Below are 22952 nucleotides of genomic sequence, written 5' to 3'. Positions count from 1 at the left end.
TCCTTACCCGTGCCCGTACTTTGCCTTACCCAGAGACTGTCGCCAAAAGAACCCCAACGCTGCCGAGTCCGGTACAAGTCCGTGGTGACTCGTGAGGACCGGACCTCAGATCCCTGGGCAGAAGCGGAAGCTCCGCGCATCATGTCGAATCTCGGCCCGTTGTCATCGATCATTTCTTGGCCTTCTTCTGCAGGTGCATCTCTATTCGGGCCATCTCGAATGGATAAATGGAGCAGAGGGTGCAGGAATTACTGCCTCGGCCTCTTCATCAGTCTTCTGCGACTGGACTCTCACCACCTGCGCCCTTTTTCTCCATATCCATGGTGCCATACCTGAAGAAATAAATTAGCAAAGCATCGAAAAGGAAGGGGAGAAAAAAAAAAGAGGAAGAAAGACGAAAGCCAGCTCACCACGCAATCGACGCCAAGCCCAACAACGCAGACACGCAACTCCCAGCCATAGCAATGTACCCCTTCGCCGTAAACCCTTCCGGCAGCGGCGGCACCGCCCTATTCTCTCCCGAGAGGTCCAGCACGTCGCGCGTATTCCCGGCCGCATTCCCCTCAGCCGGGACCCCCGCCGCCCTGCAAGCCGCGAGATGGTCCTCCGGGATCCCGCCGTCTTTTAGTTTCCGCCGCAGTTCCGCCGGCGCCTCGACGAACGTGGCAACGAGCCCCTGTTCCATGTGCCACTCAATGTGGCAATGGAAGAGCCACACGCCGGGATTGTCGGCGCGGAACCGCAGGACCATGTTCCCGTTGCCTTGGACGACGACGGTGTCGCGGCGCATGGGGACCGGGGGGAACGATATCCCTTCGTCCTCGATGAAGACGCCGGCGTCGGGCGGGGAGCGGTGGATGACCTGGAAGTTGTGCCCGTGCAGGTGGAACGGGTGGTCGCCGTCGTCGCCGTTGTTGAGGACGATCTGGATCACGGCGTTGTGGGAGAGGACGTGGGGGATGGTGTTGGTGCCGTAGACGCGCGGGTTGGCGGCGTGGTCTGGGCCGACTGTCAGGGCGGAGTAGAGGGAGGGGACTTTGGGGGCGACGTAGGTCATGTCGTTGAAGAAGGCGCTTGAGAGGGCCCGAGTTAGTCCCCCCTGAAAAGGAGAGAAAAAAAGGGGGCAAAGGGAGGGGAGGGGAACATACTAATTGGCACCATCACCCAGGTTGCCCATCTTGGCATCCAGCGTGATGGAATAATCAGGCTCCCCCAAAAGCCCCAGTCCATCAACGGGCACCAGATCAAAATCATCGAAAGCATCCAGCCGATCCACCGTCTTGGGCCGCGGCAACGGCTTCGCATCATCATACACCAACCAACCCGTAACATTGGAGTTCTGCCCCTCGGGAATCACATCAAACAACTCCTCATCCATCGCACTAACCATGGCAAAGTTCTCGTCCCCGCGCTCCCGCGTCGTCAAGAGCACACTATACCGCTGCGCCGGCGCGATATACAGCCTCTGCGCCGGTGCCGCCTCCTGGGTCCACACGCCATCCACCTCGACCACGCGCATCTCGTGGCCCTCTACCCAGAAGTAATGCGCCGCGAAGGCCCCGACGTTGACCAGACGGACCAGGTACGTCTTGCCGGCGTCGACCCGGACCTGCAGGTCCTGCGTGTCGTTCAGCAGCGCGGCTTGCGGGACCGGTTCGGCGCCCGTCGGGTTCTCGACGCTGATGAACTCTTGGAGGAGGGATTGCACGGGCCGGTGGTACCAGTCCGACAGGGAGATGATCAGTTCGTCGTCGTATTTCCCCTCGTGGGGACCTTGCGGGTCGTGGACGACCACGGGGGCCCGGAAGCCTTCCGGGTATTGCCCGTCGTTGTGGGCGTGGTACCAGTAGGTTCCTGGTTGTTCGAACTGCTTGGAGTGAGAAGGAGAAGGGGGACACATGGAATCTAGTGAGATTGTTCTCTCCTTGGTTGCCTTACCTTGATATCGTACGTGAGAGATGACCCCGGCGGTATAGCGCACTGCGTGACACCCACGGCGCCATCCATGTAGTTCGTTCCGTTCTGGAAGAGGCCGTGAAAATGGACGCTCGTGCTCGCGTTTCCCAGGTTATTGTGCACGTTGAGGATGAGCCTGTCGCCCACTGTCGCCCGGATGAGAGGTGGCGGCCACTTTCCGTTGATGCCGATGGTGGGACGCTGGAATGCGCCGTCGGGATTCGCGGTCACCCATGCCACGGTGAAATCCTGCGTTAGAGTCGCTGCCCATACGGGAGACGGGGACAGGGACAATGAGAGCAGCGCCGCCGTCAGGCTCACCAGGAAGCCGGCGGTCATCGTAGCTAGGTCTCGGTGAAGAAGAGGGAGGGTTGGGAGCACAGTTGAGAGCAGAAGCCCGGCAGGCCATCAGCATCGCATGGTTTGAAGTGTCCCCGGGGATTTCGCGGTCACGAGGCGAAAGTGAATGTTGAAAGTGAAAGTAATCGACGAAAATACTGGAGCAACAGGGGGAGGTTAAGGAGGTTAAGGAGGTTAAGTGTCAGATGGAGGAAGGTCGATATCGGGGCGTGACTTTGGTTTAATTCCGGGTCAGTTCGGCTACTTAATCGGCTTGTACCTGTAACCCTGACAAGCCCTATTTCCCTAGGATAAATAGTCACAGATACTTCCCACGGAGGAACCTTTCCCCTCTGTAAGCGAATACACACATAATTCCGAGTACCTATATTTGTGTTCTGACATTAAGGAGGTTAAGGGGTCATCAACGGTAATACCTGTGTCAGAACACAAATAAGGTACGCGGAATTATGTGTGTATTCATCTAAGTGAAGTCTATGATACTTTATAGGAATGTCTAACTATACGGAAAAAGCAGGGGAAATAAGGGTGGATATATAGGACTAAGGTACTCCACACGTCTAATACTATATAGTTTGTCACACCCCGATATGGTGGCTATAGTATCTAACACACCCCCCCAGAACTATAGGATTGATCCTGACTATTCTGCTTAATTTGAAGCTGTAAATCTAGGGTAAAATAGTGGCCTAGATATTAATCTAACGGTTAAAGAACGGCTTATTAAAAAGCGCGCTCCTTTTATGCCTAAAACCATTAAAAACGTATAAAAACAGGTGGTTAAATTAACCTTAAAACCACGTTAAAAACGGGTGCCTAAATAATAATCTAAAGGGCACTAAAACCACGGTTAATCTAGACTATACATTATAAACTCGGCACCGCGCCTCTTATAAATTACCTTAAGCCCCGTGGCTTAGGACCTCTATCCCTAACAGATATATAAACGCCCTGTGTTTCTACGGGAGCAGTACTTTTATAAGGCTATCGCTAACTATATTATAGGTAACAATCTAATTAATCGAGATAGTCCCTTTTTAAACGGTTTATCGGATCTAAAGGGCGTGGATATTAAGATACTTTAATTTCGAGGTAACCTATAGCCTAGGGGATTCTAGTAGCTACTTAGTTTATTAATTATCGTAGTATACTATAAGTGGTTCCTCCTTAAAGGTTAATATTAGGTCCTTTATTAAACGCCTTATCGCGATATACTGCCTAGTAATAGTAAAAAGTGCTATAAGCTCGGCTTTAGTATAAGAGGTCACGACGCTTATTTACTTATTTACCTTCTAGTCTATAGGACCCACGAATAGCAGGGTCGTATACCCTTACGAGCTATACCTAGTCTTATGGTTGTCTATGAAGGCGGTGTCGGAAGTATAGAAGAGTATAGGCTTTTAGTGGTCTTTACGTGGTCCGAAGTAAATATATAGGGTCTTTATCGAGCTAAGATACTTTAGGCACTTATCGGTAGCTTCGTGATACTATTTTAAAGGATTAGTGCTGAATTCGGTATGCCTCGAAGCGGCTTTAAAGACGTTAGGCCGGGTCTAATAGGCGGTGTAATTAATAGAACCGACCTTCCGAAGATATAGATAGATTAATTCCTCGGAGGCTTATTAGTTAGTAGGTTCTAGAATATTAGGATAAGGAAAAGGGCTTTTAACCCTACGACCTCTATAATCCACCTATAATGCCTTTATTTTATCGGTGATATAGTTATTAAGCGATAACTATAGCTTACGTTATTAACGATCGCGTCCTACACGGATTCTAAGGAACCACTTAATTAGTCCTAGATCCCTGATTTAGAAGCTCTTCTATATCTGCTATACTAGATTATTAGTAGCAGATTAATATTCCTTATAGTAGATTAGGATAATATCGTTAACGTAAAAGAAAGTAATTAGAACCTTGTTCTTAAAGACGTAATCGTCTTCGGTTAATTACTTTAAACCGCACTTACCTAGTACGGAAAAGAGCTATTAGTGCTATAGCTTTAGGGAACGGCGAAGGCTATATAACGCTTAACGTAGCCGTTAAATCCCTCTTTGTATATAGGAGGGCGTTACTTTAAAAGGTCCTTAAGCTATTCGTGGGCTTTAAGGCCTGTAGCCGACTAGAGCAACTACTAACTAGGAGGGTCCTTAATATAAATCTCTTCATTAAGTAGGGTATTAGTGAATACGTTAACGGCGTTAAGTTACTAAGTCTTAAGATTAAAGTAGGCTATAATACCTATCAGCGACTTCAAGGTCCTTCTAGCGAGGGTGGAGGCGTAGGCGTTAAGGTGGTTATTAGGTTATTAATCCCCTTAAATGTATAGGCGTACCTTAAACTTATTAACGTAACTAGTAGAATCGACCTTATACTTAAAAACCTATTTAAGGTCTAGTGGCCTTAGAACTAATTTAGGTAGTCCTAAGCCGTGCCCCTATTAGTAGGACTATTCCTATTATTTAAAGGTGCCTATTAACCTAAGCGTGTCGACCTCCTATAAGGCGGCCTTAATCTATTCTAATTTATAAGGACTCTTTAGTATTTAAGACTAGTTTAGAGGTTCCTTAGGTATATCGCGGCGGAGCAGCGGTATCTTAATCTGATTATAGAAGGTATAAAAGGAAGGAGGGATATAATAGTCGGTTAGACGCCTGCTACGCGTAGGCCTGTTAGTAGCGGCTGTTAGAATAACGGGAGGGCGGCTTCTTCTGCTATTAGAAGCAGGTTAGTTAGCCGTGGTAATAAAAGAAGAGGATTATAAAGACTTAGCTATAGTAGGTAACTCTGCCGTAGCAGGAGCCGTAGATATCGGATTAATAGCGGTAGTAGTATTAGTTGATTCCTCTTTAAGAATGGATTAGTTAGGGGATAATAATCCTATTACGACGGTATCGCCGGTTACGACCGTATCGTTAGATTGATCTTTGGTATCGTTAGGCCGTTTAAAAATAGGCGGTAGATCCGTAGTTCTAGTTAGTGGTATAGGAGGGCCGTTTATAGTTATTAGAAATGGGAAAATAGGTGCTATTAGAGGTATAATTATAGGTGTAATTATAGAAGGCGTTATTTAAGCAGGTGCCGCCGGAGGCGTAGAAGGCGTTATAGGGCTTGTTTGCCTTATTCTATGTGCCTCCTGATTAGCAGGTTAATCTTCCTGCCATTATTATTCTTCGGCAGATTCTATAGTGATTATTAAACCTATACCTCTATCCACCCCCCTAGAAGCACCGGTAATAGTAGTGGCCGCCTCCGCTATAGCCTCCCTCGTGGTATTCTGCTCTAGTAGCATTTAAGGGTGTAAATCGACTACGTTAGTAGTAATACCTAAAGGATCGTGGAGTTAATAATCTATAGGCAGATTAAGCTACTCGAAAACCTTAATTAACACCTTAGGTTCGTGGTTATAATCTTTATATAGCTATTTTTCGTTAAAGGTAACGTCTCTTATCCGCAGGATCCTCCCTAATTTTAGTACCTAAATCCGATATATATTAGTGCTCTTATAGCCGATTAAATAGCCGATATATACTCTTTCCGCGAGCTTAGCGTTAAGGTTACGTCCCTATTAATAGTCGGCGGTTAGTGGATATACCCTGCACCTATACCTTTTTAGGTAGCTAACGATAGGTATCGTCAGGATCTTCTTTAGGCCTTATTTATTAATCTAATCCTCTATCTGCCCTTAAGGGGTTTTTTACTAGAGGTCCTTCCGAGGGATAAGGTTATATAGATATACTATAGTAGCCACTAGTTCTAGCTATATATCCTATTAAGTGCCTGAGGCCGTTATAAGAGTCCTCGTGATAGTAAAAATAACGCCGCCGTGGCGTTCTGCCTTCGGATTCTACGCGGCTATATATAGCGATAACCTCTTTAGCAAAATCCCTCTCTTATCGGCCTATTTATCGAAGCCTTTCTAAAGGGATCTTTCTCTATCTAGGCAGATTACTATAATTATATAGTGGTACTGCCTTTAAAGGAAGAACTTAAAATTCACTAATATAGGTAAGGCTAATTTATAGTCACGCAGGAACTGTATAATAGCTTAACGAGTACAGGGATTGTATAAAAGCATCACGACCTTTATACCATTATAGGCCTCGTTAAGGCTAAAGAGGTTAACCTCTACCCTATACCACGGCCTTATCGTTTAGTGGTTAGGTAACCTTCTAGAAATAACCTTCTTCGCCTTACTAAGGGTATACGCCTTATAATCCACTATAAAAGGGCCTTTTTAACGTCCTTTAATAATACCTCTAATAAAGGTATCTCCTATTTTATCGAGGGTAGTAGCGCCGGCGTACCCTAGTCTTTCGTGCTATAAACGAGCGTTAGCCACGCTTATAGTAGGCGTTATAGAGCTATTAAAGAAGCTACTTAGTAGGTGCTATTAACGATCCGTTAGAATAAGAGCGTATTAATCGTTAACGTTATTAAGAGGTAGGGCTAATAAGCCCTTTTTAGAGGCCACTTTTAGCACTTCGAGGCTGGAATCAAAAATAATACCCTATTCCTTTAATCTTCGAGTCGCGATTAAGGTTATTAGGCAGTCTTATATAAAAGCAACGCGATTTAGCACTAAAACGAAGGGATTACTATATTCGTCGTCTACTTCTAATTATATCCTGCTATAACCCTTAACTGGCTTAGTCTCTCTACTACCCGTTTAAAAACAATACTCTTCTATAGCAGGTTCGAAGCCCTATAGCAGGTATCGTTAGACAGTAATATACCTTAAGGTGCCGGAGTCGATTAGCAGCTAATTAAAGAGGTTACTGCTAACCGTTACGTTATTTATCTATAGGAGGGAATATATCATATAGGAATCCTTATCGGAATCCTCGTCCTAGTTATCGACAAAATTAAATACCTCCGTCAACGATTCTTTCGGCTATAACTTCTAAGGGTCCTTTTTAGCACCCGTTTTTAGGCTTTTAGCGTCCTTTTCGATATTCTCCCGGAATCTCTTTTAACGATTATTATCCTAGGTCTTAATAATACGGTCGACGCGTTCTAAGATCTCTTTTAAAGGTGTATATCCCTTCTTCCTATGTGCCTCGTTTACGTTTAGGCACTTCCATAGAGGCTTATAGTTATATTTACTTCTCTTCTTATTATAGTAGTCGTATGACCACTTCCTCTTCTGCAATAGAGGAGAGGACTACTAGTTATTCTGCTATCCCGATTATACCCGCTAATCCTTACCTTCTTTATCCTTACCTAGAAAGGTTACTATATAAAAGGATACTATAGTAGGCTTCTTATCGAGTCGGTACGGGTAGCGCTAATAAAGCTATATCGTATATTCCTCTATAATAGATTAAATCAATAATAGGTCTTCCTCTTCTAACCAGATAAGCTATATAAAGCGTCCTTTTAACTACTCTAGTACTACGCTGCCGATAGCGTTAAAAAAGCCGTTTATCTATTATTTCTTAGTATCGTATTCTCGAACCTTATACGTCTTAGCGTCGCGGCATAGCTTTATACAGTCTTCTAGCTAGCGCTTATAGGGTATACGCCTAACGTTTTAGAGGTATTCGTCCTAGTATCTCTTAACCAGTGACTTCTAGGCGGCGTTTATCGGCTTAAGGTGCGTCTTAAGGGCCTTTAATATATCCCTTACTTCTATTTAGCCGGCGTACTAATCCTTTAAAGCAGGGCTAACCGTCTTCGCGATATAGTCGTAAAGTACTTAAATCCCCCTTTTTTTAGCCTTATACCGATCCTCTTCTACCTACTAGATCTTAAACAGTATATCCTAATTAGACGTATTACGTTCTTCTATATTAGTAGGAGGTTATGGTAGATTGGTTCTAATACAGCGCTTAGGCCGTTTAGCTTCTTTAAGGTCGGGATTAATAAGGTCGGCGATATGGTAGGAGTTCGCGATAGTTATCACGGCTTTAATCCTGTCGCACGTTAAATAGGCACTTAAATGATTAACTTAGTAGAGCAGAAATCTCGTGTGTGTGTTATGTTAAGTTACATCTCGGAGAGTCTCTTATGCCCTTAATTTGGGTAGTAAAGACTCTGTTATGGGTACTAAGTCATTTGGATCCTATCCGGTCTTTTCCGGTATCCGCCCCTGTTATATCCGAAGCCCTTAGTTATGGCGTGGATCCCCCCTGGATCCCCTATAGACCACGTTATGGTCCGTGTACCTATACGATATACCCCCTTAGTTAAGGTGGGTCTTCTTAGGTTAACTAACTAATTAGAGGCTTCGGTTTAAACTAAACGCTCTTAATTTTTTTATCGTAAAATCAATAGTTAAGGGAAAACGCCCTCGTAAAAGGGATCTAAATCCGCCCTATTTAACCGTTTAATTTAATTCTATCTTAGTTAGTTCCTTAATCCTGATTAGCCGGATCTGCTTAATTGGATCTATATCTATCGGATCTGCCGCGCCTTCAGGGGCCTTCGTGGTCGCTATAGCCGTGGCTTTAGCGCGTTTAATCTTTTTATATAGTCGTTTAGACCACTTAATACGATCCTTTTGATTAGTTAAATCAAGCTATTACTATAGTCTTTTAATCCCCGCCTCTGGTAATGCCTTCGTTAATCCGTCCGCGATTATCTCCTTTATGTTAACGTACGTAACCTTAAAGAGACCTTGTTATACTAACTAGCGCGCTTACTGGTTATGTATATCGACGTGTCGTAGCCTTGTCCATAGGTGTTATGCTTTCTTATTAACGAGGTTAATAGTCTGCTGATTATCGTAGTGTAGCTATAATTACTGTTAGTCTAACCGAAGCTCTAAATCCCTTAATATCCGGCTAACGAATAGCGTCTCCTTAGCTGTTTCGGTAAGAGCGAGCAGTTCCGACTCTGTTAACGACGTCGTTACCGTTAGTTGCTTGCCCGCCTTCTGGTTAACGGTTCCCCCGAAGAGCTTTATCATATATCCTTATAAACTCTTACGGTCTGGGTTATCTCTAAAGGACACGTCGCTTATTATTAGGAAGAGTCTATCCCCGCCGAATTCTAGGCAGTAATGCCTTGTATGGTATAAGAATAGCAGCACTTATTAAGCCCTCTTAAGATGGTTAGAGGAGGGGTTAACGTTATATTAGGAAAGCTTCGAATAGGCGAACGCGATATCGGGTCTTATTATCATAGCGGCGTATAGGATAGAACCGATTATTCCCTGATACTAATAGACCTCGGGAATCGTCGCGCGCGTGCTATCGCGTAGTATTAGTGGTTTTATCGTTAATAATAGGACCTTTAGTGGTTTTTGGTAGAGGATATCTACGTAGTATTTAACCGCGATCTTCTCTACCCAGGAGGATTATAATAGCTATAGCCTACGGGTGGCTTTATTTCTTAGGACCTTAATTCCTAGGAACTAGCGGATTTCCTTGTCTCCCGATAACCTATAGCTCCGTTTAAGGGTAGTCTCGAGGTTATCGGCGTCTATCTTACGATCTTTATAGTAGATAAGTCCGATATCGTTAACGTAGAAGAATAGGATTAAACCGTCGCGGATTATAATATAGGGGTCGTTAGGGACGGCTATAAAGCCTATCCTCTATAGCGTGCCGCTAAATTCCTCTTACTATAGCAGTAGCGATACCCTTAATCCAAAAAGGGCTTTCCGTAGTAGTAGTACCTTACGTAGCACTTTATAGCCTTATAGTATCTTTATAAACACCTTTCTTTTAAGGCTAGCATTAACGAACGCGTTAACGGCATCGAACTACCTTATTTCTAGGTTAAATCGTGCGGCGATCGCTATTAGTATACGGAAGGACCGTAAGGCTAGCGTGGCGGCGTAGTTATCTTTAGTCTCTGACCGTTTTTATTAATCCCCTTATACTATAAGGCGTGCCTTACACTTAAGGAGGGTGCCCTCCTTATTAAATTTATAGGTATATACCTATCTATAGGCGAGGACTTATTGCTTATTAGCCTGATTACTATTTACCTCCTACTAGTAGCCTATCTATCGGTGCCCCTTAAGGTATTCCCCCTTAGCCTGTAACTACCGCTCCCGTAACGGGTGGAGGTGTATATCGCGGTGGTGATTTAGTGGAGACGGGAGATCCTCGCGGGTTATATACGATAAAGGCTAGGAGGTATTAGAGGGAGTGGAATCTATAGCACCGACGTCGCCGTCGTTAATAGCTTACTTCCTCGCGCGTATGGGGTTATAAGTCCTTTTAGCATTAAAGAACGCCTTCTAGGCGTTATTGTTCTATACCTTCTCGGTCTTATAGATGCTTATAATGGATAGGCGCGCGGGTAATAGGCGTACGGCCGACGGGCACCCCCTAGGGGTATCCGCGGCTGCCTGTTAGTGGTTATTGTCTCCTTCTACCTTAACGCCCCTAACCACCACTAACGCTATAAGGAACGCGCGCGCAGGATCTTCCGGGGATATTAAAGGCGTAGGAAACGGTTTAAACCTCGTAGTAGTAAACCGTGGAGTATCCGTAGTAATAGCGGTATTCTCTTCCATAATAATAGCGGTGCCCGTAGTAATAGCGGTGCCTATAGTAATAGCGGTGGCCTCTTTTATAGTAATAGCGACGGCCTTGCCTTTATCCGTAATAATAGTGGTAGCGTTATCTTTTTCTATAATAATAGCAGTGTCCATAATAATAGCGGTACCCGTAGTAATAGCGGTGTAATCTAAGTTACGAGGTTCTAAATCTATAGCCTAGGTTAGGCTATAGATTTAGAACCTTGTCTATAGTAATAGTAGTGGTCTCTCTTATAGTAATAGCGACGGCCTCGCCTTTATCCGTACTAATAGCGGTGGTGTCGCTTTTACCCGTAGTAATAGCGTTAGAGTTTTCCGACTCGAGATCTAATACGTCTACGGCTATACCCCTTAATAGCAGCCTATTCGCAGTCTTATTAGATTAGGTAATACGGATAGATTATAGGCGTTCCCCGATTTCCTTAGCGGAAGCTATAGCTTATAGTGTTTTAATCCTACCGTTAAATATCTTATCTTTATTAAAGACCACGTCTCTTATAGTGATAATATCCGTTAGGTATAGTAGCTAAATACGGAAGCTGTTCGAGGATTAGTATCCGATATAATAACCGATCTATGCCTTCGGTTCTAGCCTTTATAGACGGTTCTTTTTAGCTTAGGTATCACGCGTTTTTATAAAGGCTTTATAGCCGTATACTCGTAGGTGCGTAAGGTTAGGTTAACGGCCGCGTAGGCCTTTATATAGCGTTCGCTAGTCGTTAATATATCGTGGCGTCCTGTTATACAGATATATAGTAGTCTTAAGGATCTTAGGCTAGATAGACGTGGGCAGATTAGCCCTAATCCTTATAGCCCTCGCCCTCCTTTCAACGATACCTTTAATCCGTTCTATAACGCCGTTCTGATCCTATAAATATAATGCCGACGGCTAACCTTCTACCCCCTTAGTAGCGAGGAAAGCAGCGATTTCTGGGTACTAAAATATCTTAGAATCGGCCCGTAGAACGCGTGGCCTGATATCGAATTAGGTCTTAAGCAGGGCAAAAACGTCTTTTAGAGCGTATAGGATAAAGCCTTAGTCTTTTTTTCTGTAGGTAGTAATCCTATATATAATCTGTGTATACGTCTGTGATAAGTATAATGGACTTATATAGTCCGCCTAGCGATTCCGACTTTTTTAGATCGTGAAAATTAACGGCTAGGGCCTTTCCGGGCTTTAACGGGTAAAAGGATAGTATCCGCCGGATCTACGTAGGTACTTACGATTACCTATACGCGTTATAGTCCGTTATATAAGGTCCCTTTATCTTTACCCCCTAAGTAGCGTTAACGATCTTTGCTAGAGTATCGGTGTCGTAGTGGCCGAGGCGTTCGTGCTATTATTATGCCGTGGTCTTCTACGGTTGCCGCGGTTATTATGATTTTCTATACGGGTTATCGCGGGGGTGCCTTACCGAGACCGCGAACGCGGTAGCGGCCATAGCTTCCGCGCGCTTAATTATATACTAGCCGTGGATATCTAATAGCTTATAGATAGGCCGGTTATCGGCGGAGCTAATAATAGTATCGTTTACGGTATCCTAGCGGTAACCTTATAGGCGTAGCTAGCGTTCCGAGACGATATTAGTAACAAATTCCTTATAGTATACGATATCACGGAGGCGTAATAGCCTTTTTATACCCGATAGGGATTATATACATAGCTTAACGTCTCCGTATCCGAGGATAGAAGCCTTATAAGTACCTACCTAAAGGGATAAAGATAAAGTATCTGTGGGTGGTCTAACGGCCGTAAAACGGCCTTAATTATTAAAGATATAGATTAACGATCTTGAGTCTAGGATCGCGTAGTATAATAGCGCTCTGGCTTAGTTAATAAAGAGGGATACCCCCTATTCTTATTATAATCTTAATAGTGTTATTATACGATAACGGCGCGTTACCCCCTAGGTTAGGTAGGCGCCTAGTCTCTCCGTCGCGGTAACGGACAGGTCTTTATAAACTATTATAGTAGGCGTAGTATTATAGAGTTAATCTTCCTAGACTTTCTCTATCTTATTAGCGGTGATAGCCCTTAAGGCTTCCCGCCTTTTTTATATCGCGGTGTCCACGCGGCTTTTAAAACTATAATTGCGTATCTTCTTTTCCGTGACCTTTATAATATCTTCACGGCCACGCCAGGTATAAAAGCGTATATCCGGCCTTACGTACTAATAGGCGGCGGTAGTATAGGGGTTCTTATATATCTTATAAGGCCTCCTCGTTACGGGAGGGATAGCCTTTAAGGATACATCGTTACGAGGACGCTTTTTATTATCTTTATTATTAGTAATAGTAGTATCCTTAGTATCGGGGAGGTTCCTAAGGGTATTAAAGGTGCCTCTCCTAACTCTAGGCTTTATAGCGGTGGATTATAGGCTCTTTATATTACTAAGAACCGCCCGTAGAGCCTTTACGAAGTCGTTAATTATTAGCTCGTTTTCCGTAATCTTATCGTAGTTTTTTACTAAGTAGTCATTACTTTATTCCTGGGCGATAGGTCTAACGGCTTTTAACGCGTCTTCTGCCTAACGGTCCGCGCTTAATAGCTTTAAAACGCCTACGTATTTATAGTATATTATTACTATTTTCTAGCTTATAACCTAGCCGTCTATATCCTTAGGTATAGCCTTTATAGGCGTGGTGTATTATCGATACAGGACTAAGGCTTCCTTACGGAGGTCTATAGGGGTCGGTCCTGCGTGCGCGTGCAGAAGAGTAATCTAAGCCCGTGGATTATTTACGGTATTATCCTATAGCTAGGCGAGGAGGCTACATAACGTGGTATAGACGGTCCTTTCGATATAGGAGCTTACCTTGTTAAACTCCTTTTGCTACGCGTTATAGTCTGCCTTTTCCTCGCGGTATACACGGCGATATTATAGGTAGCGCGTACGCCCCTTTTTAGAGAGGTCGTTAATGGACGTGGGCGTCCTGGTTATTAGTTCTTTTATTACGGCTATAGCCGTGGCCTTATAGCGGGCGGCCGTTTTCTTCTTACCGGTAGCCGTGGTAGCGGCTATAATAGCCGTGGCTTTTATAGTATCCGTGGCCTTATCGCCCTTTAGCGTAATAGTGGAAGACGGATTAGCCGTGATAGTAATAGCCGTGGCCTCCTCCGCGTTAAGGTCTACTACGAGGGCTTTATATTTACGAATATTAGGCGGTGTAGGTATAAGGAGGAGATAGGCGTTAGCCTCCTTATCGCTTAGCTTTAGATTAAGGTAGTTATCCTAGTAGGAGGCAGATTTACCGTGTACGGCGCGCTCCCATACTACCTGATCCCTTTAGTTAATAAGAGTAGTAGCGGCCGTCTTCTATTCGGCGTTAGATATATTAGAAGATATCTTTACTTGCTTATTAGTTAATTAATAGATAGGTTGATTAATCTTTTAATTACTCTGATTAGGTCGATAGTAGTTATTTAAGAGTGCTTATATAAACGTGATTGCTTTTTATAGTGGAATAGGGGTAGCCTTATTAATATCTATCGTTTAGGCGTTATAAACCGGGCTTATAACTATCGTACGTTAAATAGGTATTTAAATAATTAACTTAGTAGAGCAGAAATCTTATATATGTATTATATTAAGTTATATCTCGGAGAGTCTCTTATGCCCTTAATTTAGGTGGTAAAGACTCTGTTATAGGTACTAAGTTATTTGGATCCTATCCGGTCTTTTCCGGTATCCGCCCCTATTATATCTAAAGCCCTTAGTCATAGCGTGGATTCTCCCTGGATCCCCTATAGACCACGTCGTAGTCCGTGTGCCTATACGATAAATCCAAGGCCTCTAGTCTTTCGGTACGGTAAGCGTTATAAGGCCTATAATAGGCATTACTACCGTGGAAGCTATCGTTATACTAATAAAAAGCAGTGGAATAGGATAAACGAAAAGGTTAATTAACTATACTAAACGCTTTAAACGGTGGTGCGATAGAAATAATAAAACGATTAAATAAAACTAAAGCAGGCGGATATTACTAATAAAACTAAACTATCCGCTATAGACTTAAGGCTAATTTTAATAGCCTAGAAGCTATAGGATCGATCGGAATAGCTTCGTTTATTAGAACGCCGGGCTTATAACTATCAGAATATAAATAAGGTACACGGAATTATATATATATTTATCTAAGTAAAGTTTATAATACTTCACGGGAATATCTAACTATACGGAAAAAGCAGGGGAAATAAGGGTGGATATATAAGACCGAGGTACTCTACACGTCTAACACTATATGGTTTATCACACCCCGATAAGGTGGCTATAGCATCTGACAATACCCGAGGCCTTGGCCCCCAGTAAATCACTATCATAATCTTATCTGATCTGATCTGACCGGAATCGGCTCACCTATCACCTGTGGGGACTTTCATTTCTTTTTCTTTTTCTTTTTCTTTTTCTTTTCCTTTGCATATGTCATGTCTGAGGACCACGGGCGACTCACTGGCCTGTCTCCTCCGACTCCCTGAAAGTCTCGTTCGAGACTCTTTTACATTCATCTTCATTATTTGAGAAACAAAGGAAAAGACTAGGTCCAAAGAAATGGAGGGCCTCTTTTCGCTACCAAGTAAGACTCCAACGATTGCTCACCAAGTCCCAGACTCCCAGCCCCGACTCAAGACTCCCCACCCATCTCACACTTCACTCAGTTCACTAATCCCTCGCAGTCTTCTTCATCAGCTTCCGCGAAGCCCTCGAGACAGGCATCATCGTATCCGTGCTTCTCGCCATCATCAAGCGGACCTTGAGCCCCCAAGATGTCGACGCGAGCCTCCACGCCACCATGGTCCGCCAAGTCTGGCTCGGCACCGCCATCGGCATCCTGACCTGCGTCCTCCTCGGCGCCGCCATCATCGGCGGCGTTTACGGCCTGGCCGCCGAACAAGTCAGCGGCGCCGAGGCCCTCTGGGAAGCCGTCTTCTCCCTCGTCGCCTCGCTCGTCATCACCGTCATGGGCGCCGTCCTGCTCCGCGTCGGCAAGCTGCAGGACAAGTGGCGCGCCAAGTTGGCCAGGGCCATCAAGTCGAGCGGCAGCGATGCTGGCCCGGGGCGATCCGGCAGCCTCGTTGACCGGGTGAAGTTTCTTGGGGAGAAATACGCGCTCTTCATCCTTCCCTTCATCACTGTCATGAGGGAGGGGTTTGAGGGGATCCTCTTCATCGCCGGTGCTGGCTTTGGTCTCTCGGCCTTGTCTATCATCGTGTCGGCTTTGGCTGGCTTTGTCGTTGGAGGATTCGTGGGATATCTGATCTACAGGTGAGTTCAAGTTTGCCCCGAGTTTTCAAAGTCGTGACATGATCTCCACTGACTTATCCCGTTTTCCCTTTTGTTTTTCTCCTATCCAGGGGCTCCAACGTGGCACCCATCCATTATTTCCTCGTCTTCTCCACCTGTCTACTATACCTAGTCGCTGCCGGTCTGTTCTCCCGAGGAATCTGGCACCTGGAAGCGAACGAGTGGAATCAAATCGTCGGGGGAGACGCAGCCGAACTCGGCTCAGGGCCTGGCTCGTACGATATCCGCAAGAGTGTCTGGCATGTCAACGTAAGTCTCGGTCTCTACCATCTCCCTTGCCCTGTGCACCCTTCTCCCGTTCTTTGAACTTCTCTCATGACCCTAACATCCATCAGTGCTGCAACCCCTACCTCGACGGCGGCGGCTTCTGGGGCATCTTCAACGCCGTCCTCGGCTGGCAAAACTCCGCCACCGTCGGCTCCGTCGTCTCCTACAACCTCTACTGGGTCGCCGTCGCCGCCGGCTTTGTCTTCATGGGCTTCAAGGAGAAGCGCGCCGGCCGACGCCGCAGCGATGCGCCCGCGTCACAGCGCACGCGGTCAGTGGAAGCTGGCGATCACGAGCCCCTGCTGGCCCACCCCGCGAGGTAGGTCGCTACCTCCCAAGGCTTTGACGACGGTTGGCTCCGGGTGCAGTCATGAAAGTTAGACGCCGTGTTCATTGGTTTTGCGTTTTTCCCAGCAGAGATTTGGAGATGGCGGTGCTTTCTCGGCGCACCGGGTCTCAGCTACGTAAAACGAAGAGGATATAGAAGGTTGCCATCAAATTGCTTTTAAAGACCTTATGGGCACTGAGGTCTGGATTGGACGCAGAGGAAAGAGAGAGGACACTGGGAGTTTACAACCGGGCCTTTGGATTGGCACTTTTACTTCTCTCGAGATCAAAAACAGGGGACATGGATGCAACTTGATATGACCGACACACCCACCCGTCTCTACCTCGCCCTGAGCCTCACCTTGAGATCATACCCCTCCTGCACATCAACCAGCCCAATCGACGGCTTCCCCTCCGCCGCCTCAGGAAAAGGCTGACCAGGCGGCTCTACCACCATCTCGAATCTCCGTACCGCCATGGCCACGAAAGCCAGCGTCGCCTGCTTCGCCAGATTCCGACCGGGACACATCGACGCCCCGCCCCCAAAAGGCCGCAGACAAGGGTGCCGCCGCAGCGCCGGGTCCTCCAAGAACCGGTCCGGGTGGAACGCCGCGGCGTCCGCCCCGAAGGCCTCTTCGCTGAAATGGAGCTGCCGCTGTGGCATCATGAGGCGGTTGCCCTTGCGGAGCGTCTTGCCGCCCAGCTGCAGGTCGCGGGCGAGGAAGCGGACCGACGCGGCGTAGGCGGCGAGGCGGATGGTTTCGTCCCAGACGCTGTTGAGGTGGGGGCAGGTCTGGGTGTTGAGGAGGTGGGATAGGTCGATGCCGTTCTTGCTTATGGCGGGCTCGGTCTCGGCTCGGATGAGGTCGAGGAGGGTTGGGTTGAAGAGAAGGTGGGAGAGCATCCAGAAGGGGGCTTTTCGCGTGTTTCCGTTGATGCTAGGCACTGTTAAAGGTGTGATTTTTTTTTTCTTCTTTTCTTTACAGAGGCGAGAGATGGACGAAAAGGGGACATACCTCCAATATAGCTGGAAGAAAAAGATGGCCCTGTCAGAGGCAGCTATGTCAAGCCGGTCCATCTCCTCCTCCACCTTCGATATGAACCAGGAGATATCCTCTCTCTGGTCTTTTGGAGAGGCAAAGTACTCGGCCATGGCATTCTGCAGTTTCCCTTTCGCTCTGGTCATCTCGCCACACAGAAAAGAAGGATACTGGTACATGGCCTGCCAGGAAAGTGCGTCGAACGCCATGAAAGTCCGGGTAATATCAGGCGCAATGTCCTGCAGCAGGTCGCCGAAGTATGCCCTGGTACCAAAATCGATGAAGACATCGGAGACCCAATTGTAGAGGGACACGTCGACGGAGCCCGGGGCAGAGGTCGTGGAATTGGCATACCATCCGGCCCCCCAAGTGCGTATGGACTGCAGGTCCAGACGGAGGTTGAACTGTCCGATTGCTTGTCCTAACAACCGATCCAGTCGGGGTCCTGGAGAGAGCTGCACCAGCTGGTACTCCTTGCAAAGCCTCACCAAGTGCTTATAAGGTGTGGCTGCGGTCTGGGCGCCATATTTCTCGACAGGCTGGGTCTGGAAAGCTTTTCGGACGCCTTCTTCGGTGATGCCCACCATTCGCATGACTTCGACGGCGAAAATGTCGTAGGAAAGCGAGCTTTCGTCCATCTTGTATGTCGAGGTAACGTCCTCGGGTCGTAGAAGGACGTACCATTTTTGGCCGGCGACGGTGAGGGCAAAGGGCTCCCTGCTGTCGTGGAAGTAGAGTCTGTTTCATACACATAAATCTTAGTCCAGACACAACTCGGTAGTCTTAGTTTCGGTCCTACCTTGCGTCCGAGAGTAGTTTGTTGGAGTCCTTGAAGAAGGATCTAAGGTGGCCTTGGGTTCATGTTAATACTGCAGCGCACAGATGGAGCTCTCCATGTCGTTATGAAAGGGCAGAGCTTGAGATGTCTTACCAAGGCCTGGAATCCAGTATGGATACTCCTTTGGATCATTGGGATAAAGCCATGGTAGGATGGTGAAAGTGTAAAGCCTCCAGCCAAGCAGACTGAGCAGAGCTAATAGGGGTAGCCCGAGGCGAGCATCGTGCGCCACCAGCGTGATGACAGTTGCGGCGTATGATGACTCTACGTCCATCATGAAAACCGGGACACTGGACAGCACATGTAGATATGAATCGAGGCGAGTTATAGATGGAACTGGGAAGACCCAGGGCCCGGAAGCAAGGGGGTGGCATTTAATTCAGTGTAAATCACGACATGCTTCGTACCAGAGAACGGCGTCCGAGTTGAAGCGGACTTGGAGGGTATCTCTCACACCCACGAGACATTTTCGAAGCTGGAGGTTGCATGAGGCGTTCGGAAGAGGTACGATGTAACGGGAAGACGCTGAGATAGGACACGGCTAAGAAGCCACAAATGTAGTGATCCTACCGTCTACGGCTGTCCGGAGTCCGGACCGATCATCGTGCGAGTTGATTGGGACGTAAGACCTCGTGTTCTGTCAATGCGGTAGGAATCAAGTTCAGAGATGGAGTGGAGTGGTGTCGGCCAGAGTTGTCGGGGCGATCCGAGCCGATCCATCAAGAGGAAGCAACATGAAGCTACAGCCTACGGGCCACCGGCGCCTCTCGTGGATATCGGACCGCACGCTGACAACACTGTACAGATCTTTGGAGTCTGGACTCCAGATCTGCAGGGCACGCATAACTCAAACGACTGGGAACAGAAACAAGTGGCAAACAGGGAATCGATGGCTGAAGTCCGCATGTGAGGACTAGGAGGAAAGGGTGTACTGTATGAGCCTATGAGGTGGTTGGTAGGCGAGTGCGGAGTATTTAGTAGCTGGTTCAGGGGCATCCTACCAAGTGCAGCCTGTACGCTTCGCTGTATCTGCACTATAACCGGACCCCTATTAGAGGTGGAGAATGCGAGGTGGGGCAACATTGCAGTGTACTTCAGCACGCTGTACGTTGTACACCCCCTGTATGTACCTGTCAGATGCCTACAGCCACCCTATCGAGGTGTGACAAACCACATTGTGTCAGACGAGTGGAGTACCTCGTGCCGATGTAACCACAGTCATTACACCTCCTTTTCCCTTACAGTTAGACGTCCCCGTGAAGTACCACGAACTTCACTTAGATGAATACACATACAATTCGCGTACCTTTATTTGTGTTCTGACAATACCACTAAATAGTATAGGGTCTGTCCTGTCTTCTCAGGGGCCAAGGATTCCTCCTCGTGTAACCCCACCCCCACGCCAACAAGTGAGGGGTAATTACAAGTGTACTCGATGAGGGGCAGAAATGAGGGGTAATACAGAGGCGGGATATACAGTAATTAGGGGATAGAAAGAGACAGGAGGTAGAGCGCATACATACCTTACCCTACCTTAGTATTGCAGCGTGCAGCGCTATAGGTACTTCTGTCCTGCAGTATCCCTTTAGTCCTGTTGGCGGCATTACTGAACGCCCTCATACTGTTCGGTGATAGTTATCAGTTGAGGACCAACGGGCCTATTTGTTGAGGATGACTGTTATCTGCGCTATCCCGTTCGTGGACCAACCGTTCTGATTCTGACAAATATAGGTGTGAGATGTGCAGATCACGGCGTTTAATAAGGGACGAGGATTTCACTATCGGTTCTCCTGCCATCACGTCTAGTCCCATCCAGTCTCTTCGTCTTGCTATCGAGTTACCGTAATTACCTGTATTTACGCTTCCGGTCAAGCGTCAATCCTGTCCCGGTCCGAGTTCAACATGGCAGAACCCGGCGACGCCCAGATATCGAGTGTCCTAACCACCGTCCTCGGAGACAGCGTCCTACGGCCCGGCAGCGAAGAGTACGACAAAAGCAACGGCTCGTACTTTAGCGCCTTCGAGAACGAGATCAAGCCGGCATTCATCGCCAAACCGAGCTCCCCCGAGCAGGTACAGGACCTGATCAAGGCACTCCGCCCACATCTGCTTTCGGGGGGCTGTCAAGTCGCCATCCGAGGCACCGGCCATACCCCGATTGCGAGTAGTGCCAACGTCCAAAATGGTGTCACCGTCGACACGAGGGGTCTCAAGGGCATCACCTTGAATGGGGACAAGTCCATTGTGGAGCTCGGTGTCGGCGAGACGTGGGCGACGGCATACACCGAGCTGGAAAAACATGGCTTGACCGTGGCGGGAGGACGTGTCGGACGCATCGGCGTGGGTGGTCTCATTCTGGGAGGTACGTTTTAGCCACACAGTTTTGATCCTTTGGTTTTCAAGTTGCTATCTACTATTGTATTCGTATGGCCAAGTTCTAACCTCGCCCGCCCGCCCGCCCCAGGTGGACTATCCATGTTCTCCAAACGCAGAGGATTCGCATGCGACTCGGTCACCGAATTCAAAGTCGTCCTTGCATCCGGCGACCTCGTTCGCGCCAACGCAGAAGAGAACCCGGACCTCTGGTATGCGCTCAAGGGCGGTCTGAACAACTTCGGCATCGTCACCTCCCTCAAGATGAAGACGTTCCAGTCCGGCGACATCTGGGGCGGCCTCACCTACTACATGCCCGAGACCTTCCCGCAGCTCATCGAGAGGACGTGCGACTATGCCTACAACGAGACGGACGAGGACACCCACATCATGTGCAGTGCCGGCTACGGCTTCGGCCACCAGGCCATCACCGTCGTCATGTACCACACCCAGGGGCTGGAGAACCCCCCGGCGCTCCAGCGTTTTACGGCGGTAGAACCGCAGATTAAGCAGATGGGGTCCATGCGGAAATCCACGCATCTCGATTTCTGCGACGAACTCTCCAAGTTTACTACTGACGGAGTGCGGTACGTTCATGTTATCAGCGGTGAACGCCGCCCGTCCACCCCCGCCCCGTTAATACACCGCCCATGCTGCATGCATGCGTGCAATATAGTATATGTATGTGCATGGTACTAACTAGAAACAGGCAATACTGGGCTTCCATCACCGTCAAGCCGGATCCATCGCTGCTGGGAACATTCCACGAGAAATGGCAAAAAGCGGTCGAGGCCCTGAAAGACGCCGACGGGTTCATCTTCACCCTCGGCATGCACCCCCTGACGAGGACGCTGCTGGAGAACTCGGCGAAAGCCGGCGGCAACGCCAAGGCCATCCCCCCTTCCGACGGGCCTCTCCTTATCATCCTGATCAATCCCATCTGGAACGCGCAGCAAGACGACAGCCGCATCTTCGCGTACATCCGCAACCTCGTCGCCGAGTTTAGGCAGCTGGCGAGTGAAAAGGGGTTGCTGCACCGGTACATCTTTACCAACTACGCCGATGCCGTCGACTCGGCCATTGCTGGGTATGGAGAGGAGAGCGTCGCGAAGCTGAGGGAGGCGAGTAAGAAGTACGATCCCGAAGGTGTATTTCAAAAGGGCGTTCCTGGGGGGTTCAAGCTGCCGAGCGTGGTGGCTTGATTTTGGCGGCTTGCATGCCGGCCGTCTCTGCCCCTGGCCGGAATGTTCCGTTCCGTCCGTTACAACTCATACTCCGGGCCCAGCCCGAGATAGATTCTGCAAAATTCCTTACAAAGAACATGAACCATTTCTTGTACCATCAAATTCCATCAAGCCACACATCATCGTATTGCTTTTCCATCCATGAATAATGAAACCCTCCCCTCCCTGTATAGCGCTCCTACTGGAAATCCATCCTCCCAGCCCCCCTCATCGGGCCGACATACGCATCCGCCCCCCTCTCCTCCCGAAGACTGGAGCTCCTAGTCGAAGTCAACTCTAGCGTGGTCATCTTGTAAATCTCCCGCCCCTTGGGCCGCACCGTGGTGTCGCTGGAATAGCGAATCTCCTGGTACGCGCTGTGGCTGCCCTGCAGCCCGACCATCGAAACGCTATTCCCCGTCTCCTTGGCGGTGCTCTTCACCGTCGTCCTCCCCCTGGCGGACATGAGTGACTTTATGCTTCCGTAGACCCTCGTCTCCTTGAGCTTCACCTTCCACATTCTGGAAAGGGACGGCATGCACGCCACGAAGATGGAGACGTAGACTTCGGCTTGGCTGGAAGGGGCGATTCGAGTCAGTCTTAGTGGGGTAAACGTAACGAAGAAGCATCTGGCTGGGTGCGTAACTCACATGCAGATGAAGGTCTGCGCGCCGGCCCATGTGCCGTCGGCGCCCTCGATGATCATCACGCGGTAGTATACCGTCAACGCACTGGCAATGAGAGCGCTTGAGGAAAGTCAGCGGGTGCACC

General features: G+C 47.9%; 6 protein-coding genes across 6 annotated transcripts in view; 3 read left to right on the top strand and 3 right to left on the bottom strand.

The window, feature by feature from the left end:
• Nucleotides 1–268: 268 nt before the first annotated feature.
• Nucleotides 269–2295, bottom strand: SODALDRAFT_340184 (iron transport multicopper oxidase FET3; the record flags this gene model as incomplete). The annotated part of the gene is made up of 4 exons (XM_028612923.1): nucleotides 269–332; nucleotides 411–1073; nucleotides 1149–1867; nucleotides 1939–2295. The coding sequence occupies 4 exons, from the start codon at nucleotides 2293–2295 to the stop codon at nucleotides 269–271; spliced, it is 1803 nt and encodes a 600-aa protein (XP_028465633.1).
• Nucleotides 2296–15360: 13065 nt separating this feature from the next.
• SODALDRAFT_340183 (plasma membrane iron permease) lies at nucleotides 15361–16703 on the top strand (the record flags this gene model as incomplete). Its single annotated transcript, XM_028612922.1, has 4 exons — nucleotides 15361–15385; nucleotides 15486–16074; nucleotides 16164–16362; nucleotides 16449–16703. 4 exons carry the CDS (start codon nucleotides 15361–15363, stop codon nucleotides 16701–16703), a joined length of 1068 nt encoding a protein of 355 aa, XP_028465632.1.
• Nucleotides 16704–16899: 196 nt separating this feature from the next.
• On the bottom strand, nucleotides 16900–19340 carry SODALDRAFT_333575 (cytochrome P450). Its single transcript, XM_028612017.1, has 3 exons — nucleotides 18679–19340; nucleotides 18547–18598; nucleotides 16900–18485 (listed from the first exon to the last, which is right to left on the bottom strand). Exons 1-3 carry the CDS (start codon nucleotides 18857–18859, stop codon nucleotides 17048–17050), a joined length of 1671 nt encoding a protein of 556 aa, XP_028465631.1. The 5' UTR covers nucleotides 18860–19340; the 3' UTR covers nucleotides 16900–17047.
• On the top strand, nucleotides 19253–20301 carry SODALDRAFT_360115 (hypothetical protein; the record flags this gene model as incomplete). Its single annotated transcript, XM_028614232.1, has 6 exons — nucleotides 19253–19354; nucleotides 19391–19491; nucleotides 19596–19689; nucleotides 19770–19887; nucleotides 19950–19994; nucleotides 20228–20301. 6 exons carry the CDS (start codon nucleotides 19253–19255, stop codon nucleotides 20299–20301), a joined length of 534 nt encoding a protein of 177 aa, XP_028465630.1.
• SODALDRAFT_333574 (FAD-binding domain-containing protein) lies at nucleotides 20141–22361 on the top strand. Its single transcript, XM_028612016.1, has 3 exons — nucleotides 20141–20947; nucleotides 21050–21545; nucleotides 21668–22361. Exons 1-3 carry the CDS (start codon nucleotides 20488–20490, stop codon nucleotides 22158–22160), a joined length of 1449 nt encoding a protein of 482 aa, XP_028465629.1. The 5' UTR covers nucleotides 20141–20487; the 3' UTR covers nucleotides 22161–22361.
• Nucleotides 22362–22827: 466 nt separating this feature from the next.
• SODALDRAFT_324317 (hypothetical protein) overlaps nucleotides 22828–22952 on the bottom strand; it is a gene marked incomplete at both ends in the record, with an annotated part of 1220 nt that continues 1095 nt past the window's right edge. The window contains one exon of the mRNA XM_028609871.1: nucleotides 22828–22912. Coding sequence (XP_028465628.1) covers nucleotides 22828–22912 — 85 coding nt within the window. The remainder of the gene's footprint in view (nucleotides 22913–22952) is intronic.

Source organism: Sodiomyces alkalinus (assembly GCF_003711515.1).
Source record: "Sodiomyces alkalinus F11 unplaced genomic scaffold SODALscaffold_6, whole genome shotgun sequence".
Taxonomy (NCBI): Eukaryota; Fungi; Ascomycota; class Sordariomycetes; order Glomerellales; family Plectosphaerellaceae; genus Sodiomyces; species Sodiomyces alkalinus.
Note: the sequence above shows the minus strand (reverse complement) of the source record. Positions and strands in the feature narration are given on the sequence as shown.